Source organism: Euphorbia lathyris, chromosome 7, assembly GCF_963576675.1.
Source record: "Euphorbia lathyris chromosome 7, ddEupLath1.1, whole genome shotgun sequence".
Classification (NCBI taxonomy): Eukaryota; Viridiplantae; Streptophyta; class Magnoliopsida; order Malpighiales; family Euphorbiaceae; genus Euphorbia; species Euphorbia lathyris.
Window position 1 is genome coordinate 40896430 of NC_088916.1, and position 17893 is coordinate 40914322.

General features: G+C 34.9%; 1 protein-coding gene and 1 long non-coding RNA gene across 9 annotated transcripts; one reads left to right on the forward strand and one right to left on the reverse strand.

Moving 5' to 3' along the window:
- Positions 1-2981: 2981 nt before the first annotated feature.
- Positions 2982-7278, forward strand: LOC136235694 (uncharacterized). Of its 2 annotated transcripts, none has more exons than XR_010691891.1 (4): positions 2982-3251; positions 3535-5191; positions 5799-6249; positions 6690-7278. It is a non-coding gene; the product is annotated as an uncharacterized lncRNA (long non-coding RNA). The 2 variants fall into 2 exon arrangements; XR_010691892.1 differs by having other exon boundaries at positions 6079-6249.
- A 513-nt stretch (positions 7279-7791) lies between these two features.
- LOC136200808 (uncharacterized) lies at positions 7792-14016 on the reverse strand. 7 transcript variants are annotated; one of them, XR_010673521.1, is made up of 4 exons: positions 13822-14016; positions 12561-12662; positions 9287-11288; positions 7792-8131 (listed from the first exon to the last, which is right to left on the reverse strand). XR_010673521.1 is itself a non-coding variant. In XM_065991278.1 (4 exons), the coding sequence occupies exons 2-3, from the start codon at positions 12561-12563 to the stop codon at positions 11373-11375; spliced, it is 726 nt and encodes a 241-aa protein (XP_065847350.1). In that variant the 5' UTR covers positions 12564-12662; positions 13822-14016; the 3' UTR covers positions 10966-11288; positions 11371-11372. The 7 variants fall into 7 exon arrangements, 2 of the variants coding, with proteins under 2 accessions (XP_065847350.1, XP_065847351.1); XR_010673523.1 differs by having other exon boundaries at positions 12529-12662; XR_010673524.1 differs by having other exon boundaries at positions 12561-12676.
- Between the last annotated feature and the right edge of the window lie 3877 nt (positions 14017-17893).

Sequence of the window (17893 nt, forward strand, 5' to 3'; positions counted from 1 at the left end):
GCAAACTCACGGTTTCAACATTGTTATGCTAGGAAATTAAGTTGGAAAGTTTTGAACAAGGATAAGGCCCTTTGGGTGAAGGTAATTAGATCAAAGTATTATAGAAAATGTACTGGATTCGATATTTTTCGCACAAAAGGGTGTCAATCACTGACTTGGAAGGGGCATTGTGGCGGGAGCGGCGATCTTGAAAAGCGGCACGAGCAGGTTAGTAGAGAATGGTCGATAGATGACATTCTGGACGGATTGCTGGAGTGGGAGCTTGACTCTGCAATCAAGAGCATTGGGTCCAATTCCAGATTCAGACTTGAATCGGATGGTGCGAGACTACTGGCAAACTAGAAATAGTTGGAACTGGGAAATTCTGGAACAGCTTTTACCACGTGATGCACTAAATGAATTGGCCTCAGTAGTTATTTTTCAGGAAAATGAAAGGAATGATTATTAGTATTAGCAAGAACGAGGATATGGAATTATTCAGTCAAGACGGGATATGACCTGTTCCGAACGGGACTGAGTGCGAAAGCCGACTCAGGCAATTGGAAAGAAGTGTGGACACTGGAAGTGCCAGAACGGATTCGGTTATTTATATGGTTGGTAAGAAAAAATAGTATCATATGTAATCAGGTTCATCTGTGATGACATATGACGGAGGAGGGTGGTTGTGCCTAGTGTGATGAGGAGGAAGGCGTACTGCACGTGATACGGGACTATACTGGTGCATAACGGATATGGAAACAACTCATATCGCTTACAACTGCGAGGATGCATTTCTTCTCACCGAATCACACAGATTAGATTGATGAAAATATTTCTTGTCGTATAAGGTTGGATGGAATGGAATGGTCTATTATCTTTTCAATTGGAATATGGTGGATTTGGAGGACGCGAAACAGCCACCTGTTTGAAGAAAGAGGGATGTTTGAGTTATTGGCAGAGTTCATTTTGTACCAAGCACATGAAAACATACCTGCAGGTAGAAAACTAAATCAGGGGAATCCAAGACAGAAACATGAGAGGCTGATTAGATGGAATCCGCATATAACAGATTGGATAAAAAATTAATACAGATGGTGCGAGTAAGGGTAACCCCAGGGCAGCCTCGGTGGGTGGACTAATTCGGGACTGTATGGGTGATTGGCAAGGTGGATACCTAGTAAATTTAGGGATCTGTTCGACTTTACTAACAGAGTTATGGAGTCTGTATTTTGGATTACGATTAGCATGGGGTAAGGGATTTCGACGAATCATTGTGGAGATGGACTTAAAATCAGTCATATCATTTATGCAGAGTGAGATAACAATTCATCATCCGTTTGTTTGGCTTATACGTGAGTGCAAACGACTAAAGGATAGAGATTAGGAGGTACAATTTACCCATGTGTACCGAGAAGGCAATCAAGCCACTGACTGGATGGCAAATTTCGCAGGCTCATATTCCCTGGGACATCACGAGTGTGGTGCGCCTCTTGCAAGCCTCTAGAACATTCTCTTTGAAGATCGGCAAGGCTGGGTTTCGGTTCGAATGGTTGTACATTAGAATAAATACTCTTCTCTTTTTTTTTGCCTTTTTTCTGCTTTCTGGGCTTAAACGCCTTCCTCATCCCCCCAAATAATAACTTGTGTTTATTATATGCTTTGAATTACGTTAAAAAGAAATTCGTATGTTTTAAAGTGAATTATAATACTAAAAGTTAAAGTTTTTTTTGGTAGAAATGGAAAAGAAAAACGAACAACAACAAACTACCCAGGAATTAGCCTAGGGAAGCTAACCCCAATCCTATCTTCTAAGAGAAGATCAGAGATGAAACTAGGGGAAATAGGAAGGGTAGTAACGCCTAACGTTAACTTTGATTGAAGTTTTATAAAACAGTTTATGTTTGAAATATAATGCATTTAAATGATAATTCGTAACAACTGAATAAATAAAAAGAAATATAAATGAATGCATAATATATTCAATGTTAAAAAATAAACTTTCATTAATATAGATAAAAAATTTACAAATTTCTAAGTATCTTATTTCTCTATTTTTACATGGAAATAAAATGTGGCGAATCCAAAGGTCCGCTTATTAATATTGGAGGTACCCGAAGGTCCTCGCTTTAAATTCGAAAGCTACTTTGATATTATCGAAAATTCGGGTGAAGGTCCATATTTGATTCAGGAATATTTTTATTACGTGACCAATTCATTTCATTCCAAAAAATTCCAAAAAATTCCAAAATTCAGTTCAGGTCCAAAAATAGTCCAAAAACAGTCCAACATCCAGACCGAGTCAGAAATGGTCTAAAGTCTAGTCCGAGTCCACTAAATCTAGTTTGAATTCAAGTTGGGCAGGACCATTAAGAAAATGATATAAATAGTCCAACATCTAGTCTGAATTTAAGTTGGGCCAAACCCATTAAGTAAATGACGGAAACAGTCCAACATCCAGTTCGAATTCAAGTAGGCCAGGCCCATCAAGCAAATGTTTGATTCAGCCCAAAGTCCAACAAAAGGCCCCTTTTCTAAAAAAGGAAAAGCAAATTCCAGTCTTGGGCAGCAAGGGACAGAGCCCTAAAATACAAAGAGAGTGAAGAGCCACATAAACAACACAATAGTAAGGAGGTTTAGATTACGGCTTTTTTGTAAATCTTGTGATCATTACTAGAAAATACCCATTTACTGACGGAAATCTCTGAAGGAATCATTTCCGTTAGAAAACATTTGACGGAAATTTTGTCAATGTTGTAACCGTCAACTGGATTGACGAAACTGGTTGACGGAACCTACTTATCCATCAAAATGTTGGGCGGGAGATTTCTCGCTGTCATCCTTGGCGTTTTATTTGACAGAATTGATTCCGTCAAAATCGGATTGACATTTTTTTTGACGTATTTTTTTATTACGTTGAAAATGTTATTTTAGAAAAATAAAATAAAATAAAATTATATAAATTAATATTAAATAATAAAAAATATAAATAGAACTATTATAAGATTTTTTAGGTCTACCTCACTCATACCAAAGGCAAACACGATGACTCCCTCTCCCTGCGATTTTCCTTCTCATCCTTTTCTCTTATTCTGCAAACCCTAAACCACTCCATCTAACACGGAAAAACTTTATCTTCACAATAACCAGACTTATTTGCAGTTTGTTTCTCCAAAAGCCACTATGTACTGTTGAAGGTGATTGATTTAGGTTTTGCAGTTGTGTTCGTGATTGGGTCTACGGTTTCTTCTTTTCTGGATTTTTCTTCAGTTGAGGTAAGTTTACGTGCTATTGTATTTCTTAGATTTAATTTTCAATGGGTCTTTTGGATTTAGGGTTAATGTTCAGTACTCATTCCAATCTCTAAAAGAATTCACTTTTACTTTCTTCATCCTTTCTTTTTCTCTGATTAATTGATGGAAAGGAAGAAGAAAACATCGAGGAGGGGGAAAGTTGGGTTATGATTTAAATTCTTCTAATTCCTTGCTTACATCTGTTTGCTGTGTATATTTGCATTTTTCTTAAGGCCAATTGTTCATAAATCTGTGTTTTGTGTAGGTCTGGAAGCTCTGAAATGTTGAAGAGAGTGTTATTCAGTTGTCCTGTTGGATGGGGGGAAGGCAAAAGAAATGTAATCTTTTACCCTTTTTGTTCTTATTCTTGTTCTTGCTATTATATAGGAGTATAATATACCAATTCTCAAATTGATATGAAACAAAACCTATAGCTATTATGAGGCATTTAGTTTTTAATGCATGAATTGTGAACCAAATTGGGCAATATATTGTGTGGTGTTCTCATAAGATTGAAATAGCTTCATCCGGTCTTGTTGAGACTGGAATGACTATAAGCACATAATATGGTAACATGTGCTACTTCATCTGGGCATAGATCTATCTGCTGCATTTTCTCAAACAAAATCATAAATCTAGAAAGTACAAATGTTTGGCAAAACTTAGGCTGTCAATATTTAACCTTGCCAATTATTTTTGCCTATGGGATATTTTGTTGTTCCTTTGTAAAATTTGGGTTGTCAATATTATATTGTTTTTAAATTCTCAAAATTTATTCATGGAAATTAATATGGTGCTAGCTGAGCTCTGTCTCAATTAGTATTCCATTGGCTTTGTGCTCTAGCGGCATATTGAAACGAATTCCTAGCCCACGTTCCTTACTTTAAACAATTCTTAGTCTACCCCTTTTCACTTCCTTCTGCCTAGACATATTATATCCACTTTTGTAGTCTACTCTGAGATCTGTTCACCTTATCTCTGACTTTGTTCCTGGCTCGCTGGTATAACATTGTTTTCCCTTTCCGATAAAGGAGACGGAGGTGAAAGGCCAACTCCCAAGTATGAACTTAACCGAATATTTCAGTTTAGTCGGTACGATTCATGTTAGGATCGAACGATAATAAATTTTGTAAACACTTTTTTCATTTGTTACATTTTTAACACTTACAAACATTAAAAAGAAAACACATATATACAATAACAAGTGTAATATTATATTGTGTTATGTAAAAACTATATTTTTAATTGTTTTTTTCCTAATTAATCCTTAAGTATTTCGATCGGATCTATAATTATTTTGGGTATTTAATCCTTGATTAACAAACTTTGATCTTTTCCTTATACTGATAAGAATAAACTTCATTCTTCTTCATATCCCAAACCAACAATAAAGGATTTAAAATATGTATTTTTCTCTGTTTTTCTATATTTTTTCTCTTATTTTCTATTCTTTTTAAATATATATCATCATCACCCCCATATCATTAGTTTATTCCCAATATGGAAGGTCATTTGATTTCTACCTCCATTTTGTTTATGGCAGTCAATTCCAATGGTAGATAGGTTTCGTAATTTTCTGGAAATTTTAATTTGTATTCAAAGTGGAAGATTGTGTTGTGTGCTAGAAATTAAACAACATAGACTTATATCTTTCAGTTTAAAGAGAGAGTGACAAACAGTGTGTCTGATTTGATCTGTTCTATTTTTTGGTTTAGTTAAATTTAAAAAATAAAATTCCCAAAAAAACAAAGTGTAATTCGGTTCGGTTATGTTCGGTTTTAAACCAAACCGAATCAAAATCTAAATTGTTTGAAAAAGTGTTAGGAGTACTTGCAGAGATGAGAGCTGAGATGGATCGGTTGCGTATAGACATCATGTCTGCCACTGAATCACATCGTCAAGCACCGTTTAAGTAGGGTCAGGTATGTTATTTATTCATATGATAGTAACTTTGTTTTAACAGTAAATAACTATCAAGATGGATAGAATAATGTTAAGTTTGTTATATATTTTATACCAGGTGAATTTTCTCTAGTTATGAAGGGTGCCATCATGAGGGCGAGCCTTGGCGCAACGGTAAAACGTTGTTGTCGTGTGACCAGAGGTCACGGGTTCGAGTCTTAGGAGCGGCCTCTTGCCAATTAAATTGGCAAGGGAAGGCTTGCCCCCAATACACCCTTGTGGTGGGACCCCTCCCCGAACCCTCGCTCAGCGGGGACGCGTAATGCGACCGGGCCGCCTTTTTTTTTTTTTTTTTTTTTATGAAGGGTGCCATCAATATCAACGTATTTTGGTAGTTGAAGCGTGGCACATTTTTGGATTAAATATTTTTTAGATTTCTAAGGACATCAAATTATATCAACTTATTCTCGTACTTGATACATGGTGTCTTTTTGCACAATATTTTTCGTATATGATCTAAGAAGGGTTAATACACATATTTGCCCTCGTGTTTTCTCGGAAAAACACATTTGCCCCTGTATCAAATAAACCCACTAAAATCTCCTTGTACTTGTCACAACCCTACAGATATACCCCACACTAACGGAATGATGATTTGGCACAAACGCCGTTCCACGTGGAACGCCACGTCATGCCACGTCAACTTTCAACAAATTAAAATGAATCCTACGTGGCAAGTCAAAAATATAAAAGAGAAGTCATTTCTCCTTCTCAAAACGAAATCGCGATTTGGGGTTCTTCCTCGGGTTCTTGCGGGAAAAAATCTTGAAAGTTCAGTTCAGTAGGTTGGTTGAAAGAGAAAGGGTTAGGGCATAATTTCTTACAAACGCGTTCTCTATACCTGAAGATGACGAGTGAAAGTTCGATCGGTTCGTTGAATTCGATGCACCATAGAAGGAAGGAAAATATGTATGATGGTCCCCCAAGATTCTGCTACTGTGAATTGAAGGCACCTAGATGGACGAGTTGGAGCAAAGAGAACCCAGGAAGGAGATTTTATGCTTGCCCAAAATATAAGGTATGTATGTAAAAGTTATCAATTTAGGGATTTAAGAAACAGATTATTAGGGTTTTGTGAAATAGATGATTGGTTGAGTATATTATGGGATTATAGATTGAAATTGTGGGATTTTTGTTTGAAATTGAAATTGAAATTGTGGGATTGTTGGTTGAAATTGAAATTATGGGGTTCTTGGTTGAAATTGTGGGATTATTGGAATCAATTGAAATTGAAATTGTGGGATAGGTTCGCTGTAATTGAAATTGTGGGGTTATTGTTGAAATTGTGGGATTATTGGGTTGAAACTGTTAAAAATGTGGATCAAGTTCTATGTTGTATTGCTTGAGATGCTTGAGATGTTTGAGATGCTTGAAATTGCCGGGTTATTGTATTATTGAGATGCTTAGTTATTGCTGATTGGTTCAAACTCAACTGTAATAATGGGGTTAATTGTACAGGACAAAGGGTGTGGTTACTTTGACTGGCACGACGAGAAGCTATCGCTTAGAGCAAAAATCGTGATTGATGAGCTCCGTGAACAGATCAAGCACTTGAAGGAGGAAAACCACATGCTCAGGACAGATGGAGAATACTCGTCCAAAGACGATTCATTGTACTGGCAGAATCTGATCCAAACTCAACTGGACAGGAATCATGAATTGGCTACGGGGTTAAAGGGTGCGAATAGAAGGAAGAACATGTTAATTATATTGGTGATCATCACTTTGCATTTGCTCGTGTACATGCTATTCAAATAAAGTCACTAGGAGTAACACTTAGATTATATTCCCATGGGATTAGTATGGGATTTTAACGTAGGACTATGTTATTTTGTATGGGATTGTAGTTTTGTGGAAGCTTGGTTACGTATTTTGGTATTTTGTAATCCCATGGGGTTAGTATGAGAATTTAAATTAGGACTAAGTTATTTTGTATGGGATTGTAGTTTCATAGAAGCTTGGTTACGTATTTTGGCATTTTGTAATCCCTCGTACTTATGTAATGAACTAGTGTCTTTGAGACATATAAATTACAAAATTTGATATATGAGTAAATATTGCTTTCAACCAAATTTCATATAGTTTGCACGATTGGGACTTAATGGATATAGTTTGTACGATTGTTATGTTATGGAAGAATGGGATTAAATGAGATTTTATTGCCAATTTCAGTAGAAGTATATTGATTGTGCTTTGCTATGCTTTTTGTTGCCAAAGCTTTTTGTTGCCAAAAATAGATAAAAGTTACTCAGGAAATAACTTCAAAAGCTTGACCAAAATCCGAAAGTTGAACATAAAATTTCATTTGCATAATACTTAATATAGGTCATGATTTCGTGTGACCAAATATTCACAAAGTAGCAAAAAAAGTCACATTTTTCGTGTGACCAAATATTCACAAAGTAGCAAAAAACGTCACATTTTCGTGTGACCAAATATTCACAAAGTAGCAAAAAAAGTCACATTTTCGTGTGACCAAATATTCACAAAGTAGCAAAAAAGTCACATTTTCGTGTGACCAAATATTCACAAAGTAGCAAAAAAAGGCTATTGCTTCCCATACAACTTTACTTCTTCTTCTGTTGCTTCCCGATCCTCTTTTCCCTTTCCGCCTGTAATGCGTTCCCTGTAATTGCTTTTTTGCCCTTCCACTTAAGTCCTTGGCCTTTAAACGGCAGATCTGTTGGCGTGATATCATCTCCCCTAAATGGTATCCTTCTCGAACCAGTACATTCTCTCGCCACACAGCGCCTAGACTGTCTTAGTTCGTGTTCTGAGGGTATTGGAAATATCACCTCAGGATCAGCCTCATCCAATATATTTTCTAGGCCAACTTCAGGTGTACCAATTTCTTCCGCCTCTGTTGCACCGTCTTCTGCAACAGAGGCATTCATGTGTGCCTGCAAACACAAAAACAGTAGAACTTGTGACCTCCAGATCAATGATTTCTATCCAGATCAATGATTTCTATCGTGATACCCATAAAAATAAGAAGATATGACATATAGTTTGAGCCTAAGATTATAACTGGAACCCATCATTCACAAGGTAAAAAGTTGGCATCTTTCACAATGATACCTTCCACATTGCAGGTTTGTAACATTCCTATATCAAGTTCTTTTTACATCTTACTATTTTGGCATATCAATAAATCATAGTCATGGCTGCTTGTATTTATTCAATAATTAAGGATTAGAAGGTAACAAACATGTATTTATTCTTTTTATCCTGATAATAATCAAGATCCATACAGCTAATAATTATTCAACATATATGCTTAGACTAAAATCATTAGCCACCCAAATATTTCAATAAGGAAAAAGGAATATAGGTTAGAAATTAATGCATCCAATGATGTTTGACTTCTTTGATAATGTCTACTCTACACATTTACAGGAACAGTTGCACCCACTCTTTTCATTGTATTCAAAGAGGAAAAAATGTACCACATGGTATATGCACAAATATTTCATGGAAGGCAAAGCAGAAAAGGCAGAGGTGTATGCTAACAGTTTAATGATAAAAGAAGTCTGCCTATTGTTATAAATATACTGTTTAATCAAGATGCTTTCAAGTTATACAGACTTTATAACCAAATCTAAAAGCTTATTTTCATTGCCTGTGGAAAATCTGGTACAACTACTAATCACAAAGATATCTTAGCAGCACAGGCACAAAATAGTAGCATTTTTGTAATACAAAAAATAAAAAATATAAGCACATTTTCTAAGTATTGTTATGCTCAAGATTTTTCACATCAAATGAACTTTTGCAGTAAATTATGAGAACTCATTTTTACAGGTTGGAGCTTAACCAAAAACATCACATAATCATCCATTATACAATTCTACTTCAACATAAAATGTACATCCAGAAAGCTTTGAGCTCTAGGAACGAGTGCACATCACTTTGCAAATAATGAAACTAAAATTCCAAGATATAACTCAAATGTAGGGGTGGCAATTATGAAACTAAAACGATTTACCAGGACATATATAAAATATCCAAGATACTTGCAAATAACACAACAATATAATTCAATAGATTTCATTTACCTTTCCTTTCCAAGTATTATGCCCTTGTCGTATGGCATCATAGAAGTAGTGTCTAAGGTCTTCGTACTGTTGATCTGCATTCAACACACTTGAGTGTCTTGTTGCACCAGATGGGTTGGCTGTCACACCCGACCCTAAATGACCTCAATCGGCATCGGACGTGAAATAGAAAGATAATAATCAATACTTAGGAGTCTCCAATTTATCCACATATCATTATATTACAATTGCAATACCAAAGTTCTAACAATAAGCATCCAACTTCCAAACCTCGCCTAATCGGGCGGTAACCTTCTCTATATCCTATACTTACTCACCTAAAAACATTAAAACATTTAAAAACGTGAGACAAAAATCTCAGTAAGAAACTATCAGCTATCAAAACCAACTTTACTTAACATAGCTACATATATACATTTATAAAGAGATTTAATCAAAACCTTATAAAATATACTCAAAACTTAAGTTCATATATAGTCAAAGTAGTAAACCAAAACCATAAAAATATATAATCTTGTATCAATTCTTGAGTTCAAAACCTTATAAAATATTGTAATCAAATAAGTGTTTTATCAAACCAACTCGTATTTAATCAAACGTAAAACCTTATATCAAAATCAATCATAACCGAAAACATAATCCAAATGAACTTAAAACATTGTATCCATCCTCGAGTTTCTCCCCTTAAGTATCAATCCATAACCACATATATAATCGAGACGTCTCTTAACATTGCCTATCCCATATGGTCTTATCCAACACTTCTTTGCCATACCCAATGGGTCTTCAGACTGTGTACACAGGCCATGTCCCTTACTGAACATGGTCTTCAAATATAAAACCACCAATCCGGATAACTCTCGATGGATATAAAATCATAAAATCATAAAATCATAAAATCATAAAATCATAAAATCATAACGTACCAAATTTCCTTTCACAATCAAATTCCAAACTATTTCATAACAATAAATCATTTGGCTTCAATTAGCCATTTTGTATCATAAAAATCATATTTGGACTTCAATCCAAAATAATAACAACAATAACCGCAATAGATTTCTCAATCCAAAAACAATTCGTAAGAAATCATCAAATTCATTTTGTTCAATATAGATATATATTGAAACCAAAAACATATATGTATATATGTAAATCAACCAAAGTAAGCCTTAAATCAACATAATCAAGTAAAATCTGAAATTCACATAGAAGCATAATCAATAGCTTCATTTGAACCATAATTTCACAATAAAACGCAAAATCGGGGAAAATCCCAATTTTACAAAATACCCGTATAAACCCTGAAATATCAATTTCTGAAAATTCTTTGATTATAAATATCTATATACATAAAACTCAAAATATAGTTGATAGTTACTTACCTCGGCTAAAATACACTCGTTCAATTCTCGTCTAAATCCTGTCTAAGACGTTTCACTCCAAACATTGTCGAAACTCAAACACTCTTCGGTTAGGACTTAGATCTATACATAAGGATACTATGGTTCCAATTTCGAGTAATTCGGACGGTCGAATATTCGTAAATCAAAGAAACGGTGTAGAAACGGTTGAAGAACGATGAACTGACAGAAAATAAAAAAACAGAAAAAGGAATTGAGATAATCGCCCACCTCTTCAGATATTTAGAATAGATATATATCCAAATTTGGCCAATCTCACATTTGATCCTCCATCTTTCTATAATCTTTTAGAAATTATCTTAAACTTTTAATTTACACATAACACCATCAAATTAACTCCAAATTTTTCTCATAGCATCAAATAAAAATCACACACCCAATAATTATAATATATAATACTATCAAGGTATAAATTCTAGAAATTTAGACACGGACGTGACATTGGCTGAATCAGTTGGCGCACTCGATAGATTCGCTGTGTCAGTTGCCGCATTGGGGGGAGGGGTTACAGCAGTTGCCACATTTGGAGTTCTCGTACTCTCACTCGGTCCACTGGTCGTAGTTGCATCAGGAGATGCCTACAAAGAAGGAAGAACATTCAATATACCAACTCAAACAAGATGATAAATGAAATGTAAATCTATAATTATACTAACTGACCCCTATGCATTTAAGCCTGTTATGCCCATATAACCCACATTTACTACACGTTTTTTTTTGTCCACTCCTTGACATCTTCTGCGTTTGGCTTTGTCTGCCGGGTTCTGTAGATTCTCTAATCCTTCTCCTTCTTCTACATCTGCCTCTACAGTTACTTCCACATCAGCCCCTACATTAGCATCTTCCTTCCTTACATTTCCTATATCCACATGCTCCACATTAACATTTCCTTCTACGTCTACCTCCCCTACTCCTACAGGCATTTGCTCCACATCAACATCTCCTGCTTCTACATTACCCTCTTCCCTTACACCTATTGCCCCCTCAACATCAACACTGTCATTCACACCATCCATCTCAACAGAAGGAAGAGCTAGTATATCAGTAACAAGAATAGGCTCATCAACCGTATGAGATGCATATATGTGAATGACATTTTTTTTACGAGTAATGAGTGATAAAAGCCTCCTAATGCTAGCATCCCCATCCAATACAAACAACCTACCAGACTTCAACGATCTACCGGGTTCTAGACATAGTAATTCACTCACATTATGGAACTTCAAATCATCATGGTATAAAGCCTTAAGATCAATTATATTGAGAAAGTCAATATCAAAATTTTCTTTGATTGCAAAGCTCCCGTTAATATAACCTATATGTGGATCATTGGACCAACTACCCCCATAATGCAAATAAATCTTCACCAACACCATTTTCAAACTCTGCAAACAACACAATATGCTCAAGCTCAGCAACCAGACATAACCAACAATCATAAGCAAAATTATAACCAACCAGAGATAAGCAACAAGCATAAGCTACGATCATAAGCAAGTTTTCATAGCAATTACATATGCAACAATCATAAGCATACCAAATATGAAATTTACCAAATTATTTTTTTTGTTCACAGCAATGGTAAGAATATAAACACTCAAATCAAATAATTAAAAACATTCAATTAACATTTAATCAAATCAAATAATTAAAAACATTTAATTAACATTTAAGCAACTCAGGAACTTTTAATTAACATTTAAGCAAGTCAAGAACATGGTGTTACATTCAAAACAATCTATGAAGTTCTATGACACAAAAAATTAATGCCTGAAATTGAAAAAGCTGTTATAAGCAAATAGAGAATTGAGAAATAACATGGATGAAATATTATGCTTATAATCCAGGACCATTTAGAGGCTTTAGGAAAATTTTTTGCACTGCTTCCTCTTCCAATTCTTCAGCAGCAGCACCACCAATTTTCAGCTTTTTTACCATTTCCAAAGCGACATCTACATTTCAAATGCTGATAACTTATTAACAAGCAATTTTTTATATAAGAACAGATGAAATCAGATGTTTAGAGCACACGGTATTCTGAGCTAAAAATCAACCAAATATCAGATAATCATAATCAGTAGGCCTGGTTATGTCTTCTCCTGCCTTTTTTTTACAAGAGTCGCTTCTACTATCTATCAAAATAAATTTTACTACTGATGATTGAAAATTATGATTCAAGTTTATGTTGCATTCCTACTTGAAACCAATTCAATTTGCTACTACCAACTGGTTTAAGTGCTCTAAAATTAACACAAACTTTTACCATCAATTTATCCCAATTAATCAGCCAAAATGAATGATTTATACTAATCTGACTTGTTATTGTGTTACTATTTGAGAGGGCTCATTCCTCTTCAAGCATCTAAAGCTAATGAATTAACACTAATATAACAGATAAAACATGAATTAACAGCAAGCTAATCATGTTAATCAAGAACAATAACATAAAACTAAATAAAGCTCAAGCTAATAAGAACAATAACATAAAGATAAATCAAGCTGATTAATCATAAAACTAAATCAAGCTAATAAGGAAAAATAACATAAAGCTAAATCAAGCTAATTAAGCATAAGCTATCAAGAACAATATCAATATCAGAAAACTAAAATCAAGCTAATCAGGCATAAAACACTACTAATAACATAAAACTAAATCAAGCTAATCAACCCAAACATCAAGTTCAATTAACAATACCATAAAACTAAATCTAACATTAACAATTAAGAAAAAAAAAATCAAATAAAGAAACGAGACGAGACGAGTGAGAGAAGCAGGATGAAGCGAAAGCAACAGACTTCAATTCAACCTTCCTTTAAGGGAATTGTTTGGGTTTTGGGGAATTTTAAATTGAGCTCAGTTCAGTGAGGGTTTAGGGATTTCTAAGGCTCAGCTCTGTTGAGAGATTTGGGATTTAGAAAGGGTTTGGGTTTGTTACTGTCGAAATGTTGAAGATGGAGAAAGGACTGGGTATCGTCCGTATGTATCGATCAATTTTAGAAATCTAAACTCAAATCTACTTCTCAGACTTCCTCCCATGAACCAGTTCGGGTAAAATAACAAGCAATTTCACAGCAAAAATCGTAGATAGGAAGAGGAACTTTAAGACTTACCTTTCTGCGCAAAAATCGTATTCTCGAAATCGATCCACTGTTCATTCACTCTCCATTGCGTCGAATAAACCAGAAGAAGATAGGGTTTCGCACTTGTTTTTTTGTCAATCCAAGAGAAGAAGAATCGATGCGATAGAGAGAGAGGAGGAGTCGAAGGGTTCTTTTAGTTCTCCTAGGAAGTCGAAAGACAGAGAGTGAATCGAAAGAAATATAGAGAGAGTCTTTCTAATTTCCACCATATAACTTATATGAACTGCCATGTAGATATATTTTTAATTATTTAAATTTTTAAAAAAAGGGACGTGGCGTTCCACGTGGAACGGCGTTAGTGCCAAATCAGCATTCCGTTAGTGTGGGGTATATCTGTAGGGTTGTGACAAGTACAAGGAGATTTTAGTGGGTTTATTTGATACAGGGGCAAATGTGTTTTTCCGAGAAAACACGAGGGCAAATATGTGTATTAACCCATCTAAGAATTAAGTTACTTTAATTAGCTTATTTTGGTAAGTACGAATATATTTTGAATTTATTAATATATATAAGTTTAGTAATTATGATTGTATTATGAATATATTAATTGCATTTTTTTAGTAATTGTATTTATGAAATGGGATTGGATTATAATTTGTTTTTATAAATTCAATGCTAAAACTAATTTAAAATAAACTATGGCTACCACAAAATTAGTTTGTCACAATTCCATTGTAAAAGATTTCCTGAAATAAAACATAGCTACCGACGGAAAAATGGTTGTCGGAATTCTGTTGTAAATGAAGAATCTAAAAATTTTATTTGAATATTTCCTGACGGATTCTTCCGTCAGTAATATATTTGTTGACGGATAATTATTCTGTTGGAAGGAAGTTTCGTCAAAGCTTCCATCAAAACAACTGACGGATAATAATGTCAGATGTAACACCAGAATATGCTGATGGAAAAACCGTCAGCCATCCGTCAATACATTCCGTCAATAACCCGTCAAGAGAAATCATTGACGTGAGTTTTCTCCACGGGATACTTCCCGTCAGAGATCCGTCAGTAATCCAATTTATTGACAGAATTTTGGCATTTGACGGAATTTTCCGTCAGTAAACTGGTATTTTCTAGTAGTGAATGTAAATAGAAGTAGATCCCAATTTGTAAAGGAGGCCAATATGTGTAAACAACAAATTTACACTAGAGTTATTACGGAGAAGCAGATTCACACTACAAAAGGAGCAAGAAAAAAAACTTACAATACATTCAGACAAATCAAAGGTAGTTAAAACTACCAATAATTTCTATTAAATTCATTATGTATAAATTCATATTTTATGCATATTATTTTCTTCTACTTTAGTTTCATTTTCTTTTGCTCAAAAGCTATTTCGTAAAAAAAACACAATGTTTTTCTGTAAAGGAGAATGTCAATTTTTAAACTCATCTAAAATGTCATCCAAAATTTTCAAAACACAATAACACAATGTTTTTCTGTAAAGGAGAATGTCAATTTTTAAACTCATCTAAAATGTCATCCAAAATTTTCAAAACACAACTAGTTGTATTTTGTAGAAGTGATTAATAGATTCATCAAGCCATAAAACAAGGTTTTAAAATATTGTAAAGGGCCACTTTACATAACTGCCCATATATTTTCCTTATTAAAAAGAAATAACTTCAAAGGTTTTAGAGTAATGAGCAATCCCTTTTGAGGGATGTAAACGATGAAACTACACTACGCCAAAAACCCCTTCAGACGACGGTTAGAAACCGTTGTCCCGCGAGATATAAATCTGTCACAGGGCTCGCTGCCGTCTATTGCACCTTCAGACGACGGTTAGGTGATGTCATTTGAAGATACTATACATGACATCAGCCTAGTTTCGTACTGTCATATGAACATTGTTACGATGCATCTTTTTATTTATTAACGTCACTTTTAATGTCATCACATGACATACTAATAATTAAAAATGTCAAGTCGCTATATGGGAAATTGGCATATTGGTATTCGCGGTGACAGTTTTTATAATAATTTCTGTCATAGTAACTTGTATCAAATGGCATAGGTCTTAATCAATCATGTCAATAGATTTATATTAGATGACAGATTCTTTTATTTTAATGTCTTTTTATTGTTGTTTAGATGATATTTTTTTAACGTAAATGTCACTCCTTGCCTTCTTCTTCGAATGATTCTGGAATTGAACAATAATTATCAAATGAATAAGAATTTCTGTATATCAATGATTTTAATTTTATTGGAGACTAATGCTCATAATCTGTTTACATTTGAACTACACAAATTTCTGAATGTAGTAAGGTAAAAAAAAAAATAAGCAATTAATGTACATCTCCAAATCTGTCAATATGTAGTCAATCTTTCAGATGCGTGGTGGTGTTGATTGGAAAGCCAAATCCAACTTGAATTGAAGCATATCTAAGTCATCATCTCCTAGAATCTCCAAAGTCTTGATATCTGCAAAACCAATTGATGATGCTCATTAATTACGTACCGTATATAGATAGCCCTAATTAATCTCCTTTTACCCTTTCTCCATTCTGAGACCCTTCACTTACCCACCCACATTATAAATAGGAAGCGTTTACCAATTCTCAATAGTCACCCAGGGCAACCTAACACTATACTTACAGTTTGTTATTTCGAGCATGGATAGACTTGTAAGGAACCTCTATCGTAATGTTGAGTTTCAGATTGACCAACTCCGATATGAGGCACCCAGGTGGCTTGTCAATATATATGGTCCTGACCGACGGCAATGGATTGTCGTGATGAATGGCCCTCCAAACACCCCTTATGAGGGAGGTGTATTCATAGTCGACATGGACTTCCCTGTCGATTTCCCCTCCACACCTCCAGTTGTAAGAACATGTATAAACTTGTTAACACACATAAATCAGTTCATATATTTGTAAATACACTCATAATATTACTATTGTTCGCAGGTCATATTCAGGACCAAAATTTACCATCCTAATATCGGTCCATTGGGGCATGTTTCTATGCCCCAGCTACTTGATCGCTCTGCCTATAGTATTGCCACGGTAAGATGATGCTATAAATCTATGTATTTTTTACCCCTAAATTTATCTATTCATGTTTGGGGTCTAGTTTATCTACTCATGTTTGGGGTCTAATTTAATTTATCTATTCATTTTATAGCTGCTGTGGAATATTTAAGGACTGCTAGTAGAGCCCTTCATTGAGGGGCCATTTCCTAGCCGAGAGCGAATTGCTGAACGATACATCAACAGTAGGGCAGGTTATGTAGCAACTGCTAGGAGATGGACTGAAGAGCATGCAGTGGATATATGATGTGAAAATAGCAAGCAAGGGGGCATTATGATGTGACGTGCGAATAGTGTACAAGGGGCGTGATGTGCGAATAGCAAGGAAATTTGGATGTTGGGCAACCATTGAGTTAGATGGTGTGGACTACTGGATGGGCATAGAGCCAATCTTGAAGAACATAATGATTACTAATTACAAATGTACTTGGTAATCAATCTGATCTTCAATGTTGGCTCCATGCCCCTCCAGTATTCGACGCCATTTAACTCTAATGGTTCCCCATCATCCCGATATCCTTGTTTACCATTTGCACATTCTTGAAGAAAGGAGATTTGGATGCCAAAGAAACACTGAGCTGGATGGTGTGGACTACTGGATGGGCATAGAGCCATTCTTGAAGAACAGAATGATAACTGATTACAAATGTACTTGGTAATCAATCTGATCTTCAATGTTGGCTCCATGCCCCTCTAGTACTCCACTCCATCCATCCAGCTCCAGTGTTTCTTTAGCATCAAAATCTCCTTTCTATTCGCGCATCACGCCCCCCCCTTGTACGCTATTCGCACGTCACATCATAATGCCCCCCTTGCACACTATCCTTTTTTGATAGGCAATACAAAGTAGACAACTTATTCAAGTAGACATATATGTATATTCAAGTGGATCATAACATGCTATAACAAAGTAGTCAACTTATTCGTTTATGTCTATTAAATTGAAGCAGTTCTACTTTCTAACACATAACATGCTAAATTGATATAAAACATATGTCTATTC